The 15,808-nt window shown below is 38.6% G+C and overlaps 1 protein-coding gene across 1 annotated transcript in view; it reads right to left on the minus strand.

Moving 5' to 3' along the window:
• CEP95 (centrosomal protein 95) overlaps nucleotides 1–10,826 on the minus strand; it is a 35,235-nt gene extending 24,409 nt beyond the window's left edge. The window contains exons 1-6 of the mRNA XM_026711236.2: nucleotides 10,689–10,826; nucleotides 8,924–9,052; nucleotides 7,638–7,745; nucleotides 5,643–5,756; nucleotides 2,034–2,142; nucleotides 788–903 (exon numbers count right to left, since the gene is read on the minus strand). Of these exons, the coding sequence (XP_026567021.1) occupies nucleotides 788–903; nucleotides 2,034–2,142; nucleotides 5,643–5,756; nucleotides 7,638–7,745; nucleotides 8,924–9,052; nucleotides 10,689–10,710 (598 nt within the window). The 5' untranslated portion in view covers nucleotides 10,711–10,826. The remainder of the gene's footprint in view (nucleotides 1–787; nucleotides 904–2,033; nucleotides 2,143–5,642; nucleotides 5,757–7,637; nucleotides 7,746–8,923; nucleotides 9,053–10,688) is intronic.
• Between the last annotated feature and the right edge of the window lie 4,982 nt (nucleotides 10,827–15,808).

Below are 15,808 nucleotides of genomic sequence, written 5' to 3' on the forward strand. Positions count from 1 at the left end.
AAATATGAATATTTGACCTAGTAATCTCGTGAATGTTTGGAAGTAGGTTTAGAAGCACAAGATACAATCAAGTACCTTCTTTCTGGGCATTAATAAAGATTTTCCACAATTGTGATATCCCACTGGAGGGGGATTTTTATATATTTTGCCCAGGAAGTAAAGGACAAGTTGGGAAATAATCTGCACCTTATTTTCTAGAAATAGCAACAGGCGGAGGAGAAAATCTACTCAAAACTTGGAACTGTATTACACTACATTTAAAAAAAAAAAACCTCACTTTTTACAATCCTGTAGTCCCTATTTGGGGTAGAACTGGGGCGACTGGATGGAGCTGAGCATTTACTGGCTGTGTGCCTTTCCTGATGCCTATGTGGAGTTCACAACAGATACTTTTTTCTTTGTGCCCTAGGAGAGAAACATCTGCTGCTACCTAGGATTGAACTCTCAACCTTTTGAGTGGGAGCTGAGAATCTGCACCACTAGGCCACTCTAATATTATCCAACATTCTTAAAAGAAAATCAGTCTATTAAAATTCTCAAAAAAAAACCCCTCTTATTTTGCAGTGCACAGAGGATGGGGAGAAAACTGCATTGGTTGTATAGATGAATGATCTGACCTATACTCTCTGTGAAAGCTATTTTTAAATAAAGCATATAGAGGTGGTTTTGGGGGGCGGGGGGTGGGGATGGCAACAGCTCACACTTGAGACTTTCAAAGTGTTCCTTGTACAATAACCATTTCATCAGTCGCATTTGGCTGTTCTTTTTCTTGTCAGAGCCTGCTCACCTTCATTTCTCAGAGAGAACAAATAAGCTGTGTCACCAAGCTTAATCAGCTCACTTGTAGATTCTGAACCACCAGCCTCGCAAGATGGATCAAGCAGCTCTGATGACTGAGAAGATCTAAACAGAACATAATAAAGTATAGTAATGTGCTTTTTTTAAATTTGGCCACCAGGTGGTAGAATACATAAGAAGCATCAATCAATGCCTTCAGTCGTTCAGAAATTAAAGGGGAAGGGATGTTGGCATTATACTTCCACTTTAACAAAGCAGGTCAATAAAATATTAGAAAATAACAAAAATGTAAATGACAGAAACACAGTGGGGGAAAAGGTTAACTTCAACTTTCTAGCTGAGTACTTATTGTGTGTAGCACAACTGGTGTTTTTTTTCCTGTGCCAGCTTCTTTCATGAAAGAAGGTCCTGGGGAGATGCCACAGGAACTTTGGCTGCACCAGTGCGAAAAATAGAGGTGTGAAAAGCCCTGAATGGTACAGTAGTGGCATGTGATAGGGCAGTAGGCAGGGCTGGATATGTGGGCAGCTGGCAGGAGAAAGTAGTTAGGCGGCAAAGAGGGCAAAGAGGGCGGGAAGGAGATGGGTAGGTGGAGGGAATTCAAGAGGAGGCAGTCCCTTACCTTACTGAGGCTCTTACTGGGGCTTTGAAGGGACCAAGCTGTGAATGGCTTGGGCTGGTGGATCCACACTTGATGCTCAGATTTAGTTAACAAGGCCATCAATTAACAATGACTGCCGGATTGAAATTATTAAGCAATGTTGTCGTGTGACCATCACACTTTATGATGCCATTGCTTAGCAACAGTAATTCTGGTCCCTATTACCATTGTTAACCGAAGACTATCTATAATTTATTAATTAGGCTACCTTGAGTCTTTCCAATGTGTCAGCCGAATATGTATAACAAGTACATCTAATTGCAGAGGCAGTGATAAGAAGGAAGCAAGTGTTGCTCCAGTAGTAAAAAATTTTAAGCAACTTGGAAGAGAAAGGATATTTACTGCAATTAATGCTAATTCACACAGAATTGTGTCCAAGACAGTTATGGCACCCACTGTCCACATATAAAATATTTCAAAGATGCAGCCAACTGTACATGGCAAAGGTTAAATCTCTGAAAAGAGCATGAACAGTTGCATTATTCCTTATTAGTTATTTAACAAGGTGAAAACCCACTACTAATAAGCCCTTTGTAAACTAGTAAAGCAGCAGGCAACTGTGGACCCGCCTTACCCTTCAGCTGAGGGTTGCTCTAGGGAGGGAACCGGGATGTCACAGCCATCTTCTGGCGGCTTTGAATCAGCGTGCTGGACTTCTGTTTCTGCCATCTGATTAAGACCACCTGTTTATAAATGACACTTTTAAAAGCAATGAACACCCCAAAAAAAAATTAAAAAATATATTAACACTCTTCCCTCCTATGCATACATCTGTCCTGGCACATTTTAGAATCTATTGGCCAATGAAATAAAATAACAAAAAATACAGATAATCCTCAACCATTCATTTAGTGATCATTCAATGTACCCAATAGCATTTAAAAAAAAGTGACTTATGACCGGTTCTCACAACAATTGCAGCATCTCCATGGTCATGTGATCAAAATCCGGGTGCTTTGGCAGCTGGTATGCATTGATGAGATTTGCAGTATTAACCTAGGCATATACCATGTTTTTTGGACTATAAGACGTACCTTGGTTTAGAGGAGGAAGACAAAAAAGAAATATTTTGACTACACGCATCATGTTTTCGGCCTGCAGAGTGCTTCTGGATGCTGGGGAGGGCAAAAATGGGATGCGCAAAGGCTTGGGGAGGCCAAAAATGGGTCCGTATTTATTGTATAAGATGCACAGACATTTCCACCCACTTTTCGAGGGGGGGGAAGTGTGTCTTATACTCTGAAAAATACAGTATATGGGTAAGTGTGATCAAACCTTTTCATTTCCTTTCTTATGGTCTGCTTCTGAACTATAAAACTGCAATGTGTATTATAGTAACTGTAAACCGTTTTGAAAATGACTATATCCAAATAGAAGCCACATGCTAAATAAATAAATAAATAAATCCAAACAGAACATTTCTTTAAATACTCATTTTTATTATCTTACTACCGTAGTAGGCAAATCCACTGATGGCTACAGCAGAGTACAGGAAGTCCTTGATATACAACCATAATGGGGACCAAAACTTCCGTTTGTCGGGCTTTGGGAATTTACTGATGTCTGGCACTCGCTCAGAGCCCGACGCATCACTGGGGCAGCGAGACTGATGGATGTATGGATGACTATCATTTATGCTGAATTGTTGAGACAGCTAGACAGCTGAGAGGCACATGGACACTAATCAGTCATCAGCCTTATTTCCGGATCCGTTGTTGATGTAAACGACAATGTGGGGCTTTGGGAATATCCGTTGGTGGGGGTTTATGATCCTGATTCAGATAGATGGGGGGTGGGAATGGGAGGTAGGTAAGGATACAGATAGCACGGGGAAAGGAATGTAAATAAAGATTAGGTGGTGACAAATAGGCACAGGGAGGAGGCCCGGGAGTAGATAATACAGCAGTCAGGTTGTAGAGCTGGGAGGGACTAGAGCACAGCATAAAAGGCACTGAGAGGCAGGCGCTCTCAGCGCTGCCTTTATTCTGCTGTAATAAATTTTACCATACCAATTGTGAGTAAAGTGATTTATCAGCAAGATACTCCAGTACCCAGTTGAAGCTGAACCCATTAAGCAAGGCGATTGTTAAAGTGAGCCAAGCCCGATTTTACAACCATTTCTGCCACAGTTGTTAAGAGAACCACTATAGTTGTTAAGTATCATTCGGGCATTCAGTGAATCTGGCTTCTCCCATTGACTTTTCTTGTCAGAAGACAACTAGGAAGAGTGCAAATGATGATCACATGACCCTGGGATACTGCAACCATCGTAAATACAAGCTGGTTGCCAAGCACCTAAAGTCTGATTACCTGACTGTGGGGATGCTGACAGTTGTGTGAGAATTGATTGTAAGTCACTTTTTCTAGCAGCATCATAACTTTGAATGGTGAATAAACAAATGGTTGTAAGTTGAGGATACCTGTAACAAATTCCATCACCCGCTTGTTTTGTTGCAAACAGAAGAGGGTTCTTTTATCAACAATTCCTTTCCAATAATTTAAACAAAAGGGTATGCAATGGAAAAGAAATATAAATAACAAGCAACATCACCTCCCACACTTAACTTTGATTGAGAATTGTGTTCAGGGGTATTTTGCACCTACCAGAATTGCAAATGTACATTTGGCAAACCCAAAAAGAAAGCAGCAGCAACACAGATAGATTCCTGTGTCCAGGAAATACATTTAAAGAGATTCTGTTCAATCCTTAACCGAGGTACAACAGCTTTCTCCCTTTGGATTCTAATTACACGTCTATATTACTTACTTTTTTATTTTACTTTTATGTATATTGGGAGTATTTACACCAAGACAAATTCCCTGTGTGTCCAATCACACTTGGCCAATAAAGTATTCTATTCTATTCTTTCACAGAAAGATATTTAACCACAAAATATCCATGAAGAGGATATTACAATTCACAATCTGTCCATAAGAATGGCTCTACTTTGTATAATTGGATTAATCCGTCAATTTATTACAGTTAAGTTTGTTGCTGCTGCTGCACTCATGTGTTGAGCAAAATCATAAACCACAGCCATCCTAGAATGCCTTGCTGAAATTTGACAACAAAGTTGAAAATTGACACTTGTTTCCTCTGAAAACCCAGTAAAAAGGTTTGTTAAACCTTTTGGGAGATTGTTAAAAGTTTCCCCAATTAAAAAAAAAACCCTGAAGAAATAAGAGCCCAATACAGGCAACCTTTTTCTTACAACCATTCATTTAGCAACCATTTGAAGTTACAATAGCACTGAAAAAAAATGACTTACAACGGCTTGCACTTATAACCGTTGCAACATCCCACTCTCATGAACAAAATTTAGGAGTTTGGCAACTGATATGTACATACAACATTTACAGCATTCCGGGTCATGGGATCACCATTTGCGTCCTTTCCAGCTGACTTCTGGCAAAGTCAATGGGGAAAGATGGATTTGGTTAATGATCACATGATTCATTTAACAACTTCCTTGCTTAGCAATGGAAATTCTGGCCCCAATTGTAGTCATAAGCTGAGGGCTACTTGTATATCAGCCTCTCCATCTCCTACAATGTTGCTGGGCAATTTCTATACCATCTGCAGATTTCAGAAGCCAACGTTCCATTTTTACAGTCTTCCTAAGACTCTAAAAACTTGCTTGACTTATTATAAATCAAAATCTACTTGCATCTTACTCAAATTAAACAAACCACATTAAGGCTTTGCATAATTTGTAATCCTACCCAATGAAGGCTCTTCATGTGTAGCAATCAGAATTTCATATAGGAACACATGTGTCATATAAATATCACAAATTGCTTTTACTGAGATGAGAAGGAAATGCACTAATTCCCACTAATTAACGTACCATCTCCTTTTCAGCAAAAGGCAATTTGAGATAATTGCAAGAGACAATTTTAAATTAAATGTTTCATCTACACTTTGTGTAAAAAACGTAATTTCAGTGCTTGCCAGTATTACTATAGCAAGGTGCATACAGTACATCCAAACAATAAAACATAATTACTTTATAACAAAGGCTGGCACATCACTAAATGAACCAGAAAATGCTTAACACTCAGTAATGATTTTTTTAAAAAATTAATTACATCCCAATCTCTTGAAGTAGACATATAAATACTAATAAAAAAGACCTTATTTCTCAAAAAGATAATTTATGATTTAATAAGCTATTTCTCTCACCATCCTGTTGAGACGCAGTTTCACTGATTTCTTCTGTAAGATATTCAAGTAAGCCATCAAATATTTCCAAGAGATTCCTAATAGACTCCTTATCTCCTTTCACAATATTCTCCCCTTAATAAAAACACATAGTATTATTTTAGAAGAGAAGTAAAAGGTTGGGAGGATGCAACTGAACTGGGCTAAGAGCAAAGTCCTGCTTAAAAGAGCATTCCTGATAAGTGAACCTGCCAACTTAAAATAGGAACTGCTCATGTATTAGAATTTATTCTGTTGAGAATGCTGATTTTAATGAAGAAAAATTTCTTTCAGCAACAGGACACCATGCAAAATCAGTTTCTTTCATTCCAGACAACTTTTTCTGCCTGGCCTTCCTCCAAGAAAGGCAATGCTGAAAGAAAAACTCATTATATAATTCCCACAGGGTTATAATAGCTGTCTCAAATCTGCATTGTCCAAAAAACCCAACAACCCAACATAAAAAATTATAATACCAGCACAACTGGGGCACCAAGCTGAATGGGGAAAAATAATTAAAACCAGACATTAATTCTGTGACTTATTGAATCAGCTCAGTGAAAAACATTAGAACATCAGGGACACCATTTGATCTGTGATATGTTTAAGGTTACCATGAGTTTTAAAGGCTCACAACGTAAGTTATTCTTCCCTCTATGCCCATGTGCTTTACCATGAAAGGCATACAGTAATTGCTTCTTCACAGTTTTGATGGGGATTGTTTTGCTACTTTGCTAAAATCGTCCCAAGGAAAACCAGTTTGTTACAACCGAGACTTTCCTGTTAGGAAGATGGCTTGCACTGAGGCAAGTTAATCAGGAAAAGATTCAGCTGGTGGCTCCTTCCAGCAATCTGCAATGCATATTAAGAGCCTAATGCAGGGGTGTCCAACCTTGGCAACTTTAAGACTTGTGAACTTCAACTCCCAGAGCTTTGCTGGCTGAGGAATTCTGGGAGTTGAAGTCCACAAGTCTTAAAGTTGCCAAGGTTGGACACCCCTGGCCTAATGCTTTCAAAGTGCATTCTACAAAGTTTAAATCCCACTAGAACAAGGGACAGTTTAGATGAGAAATTGATTCTTTGCCAATTTTAAATCTAGGCCCTGAATCATTTATTGTGTAAACAAAGATAGGCACATTACATAATTGAGATCTATTGAGATCATTTGGAAACATTTATAATTACAAGTGAATTTGTCCTTACCAATTTTCACTTTATCTGCCAGCTAAAACATTATCAAGGCCTGACGGAAGTATCTTGCATTAAGCGCAGGTTTTTAATCAGCTAATTACATTTTTTTAGTACTAATGAAGCTCAAATGTAGTATAAAAGTATCTTCCTGGCTGTTAATGTAAAAGATAGCACAGCTTTCAATATTGCTGAGATTGACCAAGGTTTGTCAGCAGTAAACAACAAATAGTTGCCATACGTTTTACTATAGTTAAAGGTCTCTAGCATAATTGTGTTCTCGTTCATTTTGACTATAGCTTTCATAAAAGTAGGGCATGCCTGAATGTACGCTTCTAATAATTTTATGCTGTCAAAACCCATTTCAAATTTTCAGCAATGGGTTTAAAATCTGTAAAGCAGATTAAAACTACTTCCGCCTACTTGAAAACAACCCTCCCTGAAGTTTACTTTTGAACAGACATTTCTAAAACTGCAAGTTTTATCTTATTTCACTGATTTTGCTAGAACAATTTATGAGCGAGTTCTTTGGAGAAGATTGCTCAGCAGTTGTCACAATATTTTTAGAGGAATTTACTTATAAGCAAAAGAAAATGTCATAAAAAGTATCTAAGAATATATTGAAAATTTGGATAAAGAAGCATCTAACTTGAAATAAATTTCTATTGGCCCAAAGCACGATCAAATGTAGATCAACTTAAGACAAATGCCTATTTTTAACAGTCTTGTATGTATCACAAATGTATGGTACATTTTTGCAACAATGTTTTTTTTTTAAATTATACTCACCAGTTATATGTGACAAGCTGATCTGCAAGTAGTCCAGTGCCAAAGAATCTATCACCGCCTGCACATTATGAATATTGTCTTCTTGGCAAGAAGGAACAGCTATGAAATCTGTTAACAACTTTTTGACATTACTACTGTGCATTACAATAACTATAAAGTCAAATAAATGAACTGTATCTTAATTTTTTGGAGAGCAAGTATGATTTTTTTCCCCCACCCAAGCCGGCTTGTAGAAATGCATATAATTCTGGAGTGAACAATGAATTATTACACAAAATGTAAAAAATACTCCAACATGGTATTCTCAAGTCACTATCTGAACATTTTAAAAAGGCCTAAAAATTTTATTCTCACCCCTCTGGATGGCCATAGACAAGACCACCAAGACACCACCACTGAGATCCCTTACATTTATTCCCCCTGCCACTCTCTCTCACACACACACACACTTCTCTCACATATATGAGACAAAAGTTAGCTTATCTACATTATCCTCAAATTCAGAATTAAGCTTGCTACCTTTGCTGAGGCTCTACTGTAGAAGATGACCAGGCTGAGCCCAAGGGTGGGGTCAAGCACATCATCCATCTGGAGTCCCTGAAAGAGACCTAAGACCAGCCCCCCCTCAAAGTCTCTTGACTCTTCAATTTGCCTTGAACGTTAGTAGATGAGATTCTTGTGCATAGGGTGCATGGAATAAACTCACAATGCTTTCTGAACTCTATCTTGGCTCCTGGTTTCTTATGTCTGACATCTACTTTATTGAGGCTCCATTTTACAGTATAGATCAGGGGTGTCAAACTCAAAGCCTGCAGGCCGGATGCGTCATGTGCTGGCCCGGCTCCCACCCAGTTTAGCAAAGGGGGAAAAAGTCACAATACATCATGTGATGCTGCCATGACAACACAAATTTGACACCCCTGGTATAGATCATTATTGTGATTTATAATTTATCAGCTCAGACATGCTGATGCCCCGAGAGTGACTCTGAAAATTCCAGATACAGAAGACAGAAAGGGGGAAGTATTTGGGAGAGCAACCAGGACAGGCAGACAAGATAAATACTAAAGCCTGAATTGAGATTCATCCTCTGTTTAAGGGTTTTTATACTTCTGTTTTCAAACTCAGAACATTTCTCCTTGAAATGCAGATGCAGTGAGGAAAGTTAAGTTTAAAAAATTGTTATTAAAGCCTCTTAACTATAGATTTATTACTAGAGTGTTTCAAATGTAAATATGGAACTATTACCTTGCTGTAAGGATAATGCAAGATACATGCATTCTTACCAGGGACTTTTTCTCCTAATATCGATTCATAAAGATGAACAAAAACTTCAGCTCCACAGTCAGAGAGGCTGTTGACATGCAGATCTATGTTACATTTTGTCAGAAGATCATTGGCAACGGTGACCCAATCTGTTTTAAAATTACAAGAGAACATGAAATGTTATGGTTTTAGAAAAAAGCAGAAGATGCATTAACATAAGTAGGGATTCAAACCTCTTTCCAAGCATCCCAATAAGGTTTTTTATGCTTTTATTAGGATTAAAAATAGAACTCAACTTGAATCCAAATGTTATAACCAAAATCTAGTAAATCACACACTAATTCCCACAAAAATGACATTGTAATCAAGAATAATGTTAGTTTAGTAAAACTGAATTTATTCTCCTCCCAAATTCTATCAAGTTTTTTATTTATATCCTGGAGATTACTAGCAAAACCTGAAAACTAAGTATTATGTTTGATGCTTTTGGGGAATAATTGATTTTTTTCACCATTTTACCCAAATTTCTTTGAATTTGAACTATTTAAACAGGAAAAATACAATTTAATTATTCCATTTTATGAAAAACCCCATAGTTGTCCAGAAGTGATTGAACAATGCTTTATCTCATGACTGTTTTTGCTTTATCAATGTATAAAATACAAAGAAAAATAAAAAGTGGTATGTCGTAAGTTGGCCATCTTTTCACCAGAAGTCCCGTCTCACAATGTAATAGTGCCAATTGAAGAAGCAAAGGCAAACTGTAAGTATTATAAATGTGTTTTTTCAAAGCCAGCAGTTCTCCACAATGCAATCCCAATCTGATGTGCCATAGACTCTTAGCAATCACATAGCCTTTAACCTGGTCCTTAAATCTACTCAGAAATAATTCCAATAAAAACCAACAAGACCTATTTCAAATATAAGGGTATTTATTGGGTAGGCTATTCTAAAGCCAGAGCATAATGGTAGTCACGTCATTGTAGGGAAGGAAGAGTATGAAAAAGATGGTCCTCCAGTTTTTTACAACAGCCTGTAACTCACTGAACTACCTCTAGCCAATGACATTGTGTGTAGGTTTTAACCTATCTCAAAGATGTATTATTCTGCATATTATGCAAATATACCTATTAATGGCTAAGCGAGGCATCTGAGGACAATCTCTGTCAATTTTGGATAAACAGGTTATGTACACAACTGACCATTTTAAAATAGGGAAATTATTTTGGAATATTAACAATTCCTCCTGCTTTATGCAACAGGAGACTTATTTGAGTAATTACTATGCTTCGCTTCAGTCAACGGTAAAATCCATTTCACCACAACCTATTTATTATACACAGGCTTTGATTCCTCTCCTCCGTTTTTAAAGTTACTACCTTGTGGGCTAACTTATAGCATGCCAGAGCGTCTTACTCTTTCCTCATTACTCCCCGAGAAAAGAGAATGACGACTACAACATATATACCGGTAGCATAAATATGTTCTTAAACTACCCTGTTCTTTTAAGAAAGCAACTTTGCTCAAGACCTGATGCTCATTCACACGTGCGCGAATCTTACGACGCGTGTAGATTTTTCTCATCTGGAGCTGTAACAGACTGCTAACACGGTTCTCCCCGTACGAGGTCTTGAGGAATTGGCTTTTATTTATTTATTTTTAAAAAGGCTGTTTTCACGGAGCAGCACTGCCCATTTGTGCAAGGAGGATGGCAACAGGAAGGAATAAGAAACATCAAGCCTCTCCTTTTGGGGAGACTGAATCCCACTCCCCAATCCCACCCACCTCTTTCCGTAGCAGAAGCCATTCCGCAGCCCTTCACGCCAGGAGAAAAAAAAACAAAAACCGCGCCTAGCAGCCAAAACGCAGGATGCCAAAGCTTCGGCGATTTAAATCCTGGACCGCTCTCCGGACGTCTGCCTGATGATTGGCCAGCCAGAAGCGGAAAAGGCGGGATTTCCTTTTTGCTTTACTCCCTTTCCCTCCCCTCCCACACCTAGTTCCGGATGGGCTAACGCTGTTCAGTTACGCTTATTGTTTATTTTCCGCGATCGTCGGTTTCTACGGCAACGAAGGGAGGGGAGGAATTATTAGCGCTTTGTTTTTTAAAAAAAAACTAGTTCCCAGAGTGGGGGAGGGAAACAGAGGCCGCGCGCGCGCGCTACGTAAAGCCTCGAGCGGGAACAGGGAGCTGCTCCTCACATTCTGTTGGTAGGGTGTTTGTCGCGAGCGTTGGTACGCCTGGCTTCCTCCCCTCGCAACAATCTTGTGAGTTGCGGTAGACTGAGGTGCCTGCCCAGGGCCATTCCGAGAATTGTATGGTTGAGTGGCATCTAGCTTCTCCTGCAAGGATTTGAAACAGGTTAGGGCAAAAATGTAAAGCGCGACACGCACATTTGCATTCTTGACCGGCTGTCCGCAAGGAATATAAATCCATCCATTCCCCTCCAGTCTTAGCTGAAGAAGTTTCTCGGATGAGAAGCTAAACGTCGTGAAAGAAAAACCAGAAAGTCCAGTTGCCTCTTAAAAAAAAACACCTTTGGGACAACCATAACCTGGATGACTGAGTATCTCCATGGACACACACTCACTCTTTCTGACCTTAAGATTTTCTGTTCAATTCTGTGGCAAAAACATCTGGAGAAGCTCCCTTTTCCACCAATTAACCTCTGTGCTCTTAACAAAGGAGAATATTTGTAGCTCAGGGTCGAAATGAGGGGTACTTGGTCTCTCTGAACTTGCTTGTTTTCTGAGAGACCTTTCATTATCCAAACATCACAATGTTATCTAGTTTGGGTATTGAAATGTCCCCTTGTTTGGATGTCAAGACAAGAAAGGGAGGCCTGGGGAAGGCACCCATCCATCAACATGAGGTCAGAAATCCACTTTTTCAATCTGATGTGGAGAATGTTGGAACTTTCAGTTTATTCCTGAAAAAGGAAGAATGGTCTTGCCTAAGGAGAAGTTGTAGTGCCACAAGATTCATTTGGAACAGGAAGTAGAAGGGGATGATTTGATTATCATTCGCCTAATATCTCAATAAGATAGCTGGAGCAGGAGAGTTGACATACCTGAAGAACCTAAAGTGTAATATTAACATAACAACAGACCCAACCTATATGTCAATCGATCACCACCCACACCTGACAAGACAGATCACGAGTCTCACCTGATGTGACTCTCCCATCACAAGATTTACTTGCCATGTAAAGCCCTTATAAACAGAAGAACATCAACACTAACATTCCCTAAATTCTGCTGAAGATGTTATTTAGCCTGGTAACCAAATGTTTGGAAAGCTTGGAGAATGAACCTCCATTCAACCCCTGCTCAAGCAGGAGATGCTATACCATTTCAGACAGGTGGTTATCCAGTCTTTTCTTTAAAACCTCCAGTGATGAAGCACCGACAACTTCTGAAAGCAAACTGTTCCACTGGTAAATTAACAATTGTTAATAGTTAATTATGCAGAGGGCCCTGATCATAGCCATAAATGACCCAAATATGGACCATTTATTGCTACAAATAGGGACCTCTGCATGCCAAAGAAAATTGGTGTGTGTCTGTGCACACACAAAATGCAAACAGGTTCTGTTTTGAATGCTGGAAATGATGACAAACTCTTAAAAAAATCCCTTGGAATAAAACAAATTCTGGTGCAATCTTGGAGTAATTTTATGGGATGAGTTGGATAAAGCTGGTGTAGGCATTGCCCTCTTCCCCATTGCCTGCCTCATCCGCCCTATGCTAGGTTGCTACTGAGGTCCTACTTCACTCCAATCTTCTGGATGCCTTCCCTCCCGCTCTTAAGCCTTTGTTAGCCAGGCAATAGCCCATGTACTTGGTTTTTGTTTGCATGGTCTCAGAAGCAAAGAATAGGATTTCCGTGCAGCATATCACAACACCTGCCTTCCTCCAAATGTTTGCCTTTCCATCTGTTCCCCAGTCCCGTTACTAATTTCTTGTTTTATTCCTGATACTTCTAAAATAAATAATAGTTCAATATAATAAAAATAATTTCCTTCGTATAAGATGATATAATCTGAAGTGTAGCATCCTGCATTTGGGTCTGTTAGAATCATCAACTTTCAGGTGCCTGAAATAGTACAGGATGTAGCATTACTAAAATTTGTTTGGCCCAAAGCTTACGGTATGTTCAGTTATGCTACATGTTGATATTAGTGAAAATACAGTAAGTAGAAATGAATAATAGTAGTGACTGAACACTCCAAAACACCTGTGAGATATACCAAACCATGCATACAATCTACAAAAGTGACTTTGATGTAGTGAGATTATATCCTGTAAAGAGGTTTTTAAATTAATGCAGCACAGTAACCACAGCACAAGAAAGTTATGGTTTTAATTGAAAGCACACATGAAAAAATAGTGGGGCATTACAGCCACTAAACACCTTTGGGCCATCCCCAAATCATCCAGTTGTCTTGACAATCAACCTAGATATGATGAGATTGGATTTAATCTGGAAAATTTTTCTTTACAGGTAGGCCTTGACTATTCAAAGTTATAACAACACTGAAAAAGGTGAGTTACAACTGTTTTTCACGCTTACAACTGTTGCAGCATCCCTGTGGTTATGTGATCAAAATTCAAACACTAGGCAGGTGAATCAGGAAGGTTGCAGTGTCCTAGAGTCACATGATCAACTTTTGTGATTTTTCTGACAGACAAAATCAAGGGTGAAGGCAGATTCACTTAACAACCTTGTCACTAATTTAACAATTGGAATGATTCAGTTAACAATTGTGGTAAGAAAGATCATAATGGACAAAATCAACTGTTTCACTTAGTGGCAGAAATTTTGGGCTCAGTTGTAGTCGTAAGTTGAGGACTACCTGTGTTTTGCTTCTTGTAGGTGTTGAAAGTCCCATTGGAATCACTGTCAAAAGCATGAAAGTCCTATGGGTGCTGCTAATTGCTGCTTTTTGTGGTTAATACTTGCTACTGTTCAGTTTGTTCAGACTGACTGTTGTTTTCGATCTGTTTTTGCTGCAATAAGTTATCAATCTTGTGTTAACACACCTTATATCTGATTGTCTTTTTCCTGATTTGTCACATGGGAGCAGAACAGTATGTGCTAGGATTGTTTTAATTACATTGGTGTGATGTTGTTTAGCACTAGAGCTCCCTGAAACTCTGCAGTAATGGATATTCTGTCACTGTGATGCGACTGTAATTCATTGCTTAAGGGCAGCCATATGCTATCTTCTAATTCTTTTAGGTTTTGTTGGAAGAAATATCCTTCTGGGTTCAGTGGGAAAAAGACACTGGAAACATGGAGGTTGTTTGAAAGGTTTAATGGTGGACAGGAGGACACATGGCTTGAAGCTCCAAAGTGAAAAGGATGATCACATGCTTCAAGATGAAGGAAAAGTTCAAGAAAAAGGGCTTAGGTACTGAGAGTGCCTGGGTTTTATAACCTTTGCTGGGATTTGAATTGGAGCTTGTATTCTGATTGGTTGTCAGACTCCCATGAGGCCATGCAGGGGCAACTCTGTAGGCTGTCCTGAGTTCCAGGCTTGGTTGAGCCTTGCTGGATGATGATGTACTGAAAGGGCTTTGGGCAATTGCTATAGTTTTTACCTGGAGATCTTTGTTATGTAAAGTATTCTGGCCCAGGCCTTAGTGACCCACCCATTAACAAAGGTGGGGATGAGTTTCTGCTTCTGAGTTTCTATTTTTTTTAGAGGAAATGTTCTGCCTTTTTATATTTCCCAGGATATTTAATTTTTCTAGGAGAGGTGTGGGTGCTAACTTCCTACAGTTTCTTTACCATCTACCGTGCTATTCCAGATTTAGAATACTATGCTTGTTTTATATTAGGCTCAATCATCAATAAAAATGTTGCTATTTTTTTCTTAGTTGTATTAATTTTTCCTAAACAATATATTTACGTGAATGTATTGCTATTATTGTACTATTATTTTATTGCTGATGTTAACAACTAAAATAGTTAAGGAGAATATACAGCATATTATTAATGATCTGACTCTTTAACCATGCAGTATTACAACAATGTAATTAAATATACATATTGGCCTGTTGAACTGGACATTCAGAAGGGCTGCAATATTAATTTTAGTATGAAGCAGAAAGCTGTTGTTTTTTAATGAATTTTCATGGCAGTCACATATTCACTATACCCTAGCTTTCCAAGCTAAAATACAGTGAAAGGAAAAGCAATCTGTTGACATTCTACCTATCATTTTGCTGAATTACTTAATTCCTTCCACCTATTTTTTGCACAACAGTAACCCTGTAGAAGAGACTTGGGTTGGAATAGTGGGACTAAAAGTCCAGTGAGCTTTCATAATTGGGAATAGAATGGAATTTGTATTTCTCATTCTTAGTTCATCTTTAATTCATCCTTCAACTCTTTCACCTTACTGGCTCCCTTAATAGAGATATACTGGAAGAACTGTGTTAAGCAACACCTCAGCCAATCTGAATATTTCATTAATTAAAAGTAGCAGTACATTTATTATACAACCAGGTCCACTTCTTTCTTTGCAAAAACTCTCATAAGACACATGAGGCTTTCTCAGCATATGTCAATTGTATGGGTTTCCTGTAGTTTCATGTTTTGCCAAATGGATATTTTATGTGGTGGAATAAAAACCAGGCACACTTTTCTTGCCGAAACAGAGATTAGACATGAAAGTTTTGCTGATTTCTAGGGAGGTGGTTGTACTTCTTCAACTGTTTCATTCATAAACAACATGCCTTACAAATACTATAATGCTATGGTAGTGGCATGGAACTGATTGCACAATAAAGCACAATGGAGACTTCAACAAAGTTGTACATTGGAGCAAAACTGGTGATAAAAACAACCATGTGGGAATCCAAGGGAGAATGAAGTCATTTGTTTGTGTAAGAATGCT

Source organism: Pseudonaja textilis, chromosome 2 (assembly GCF_049901715.1).
Source record: "Pseudonaja textilis isolate UNSWEBS1 chromosome 2, rPseTex1.2, whole genome shotgun sequence".
In the NCBI taxonomy this organism is placed as follows: Eukaryota; Metazoa; Chordata; class Lepidosauria; order Squamata; family Elapidae; genus Pseudonaja; species Pseudonaja textilis.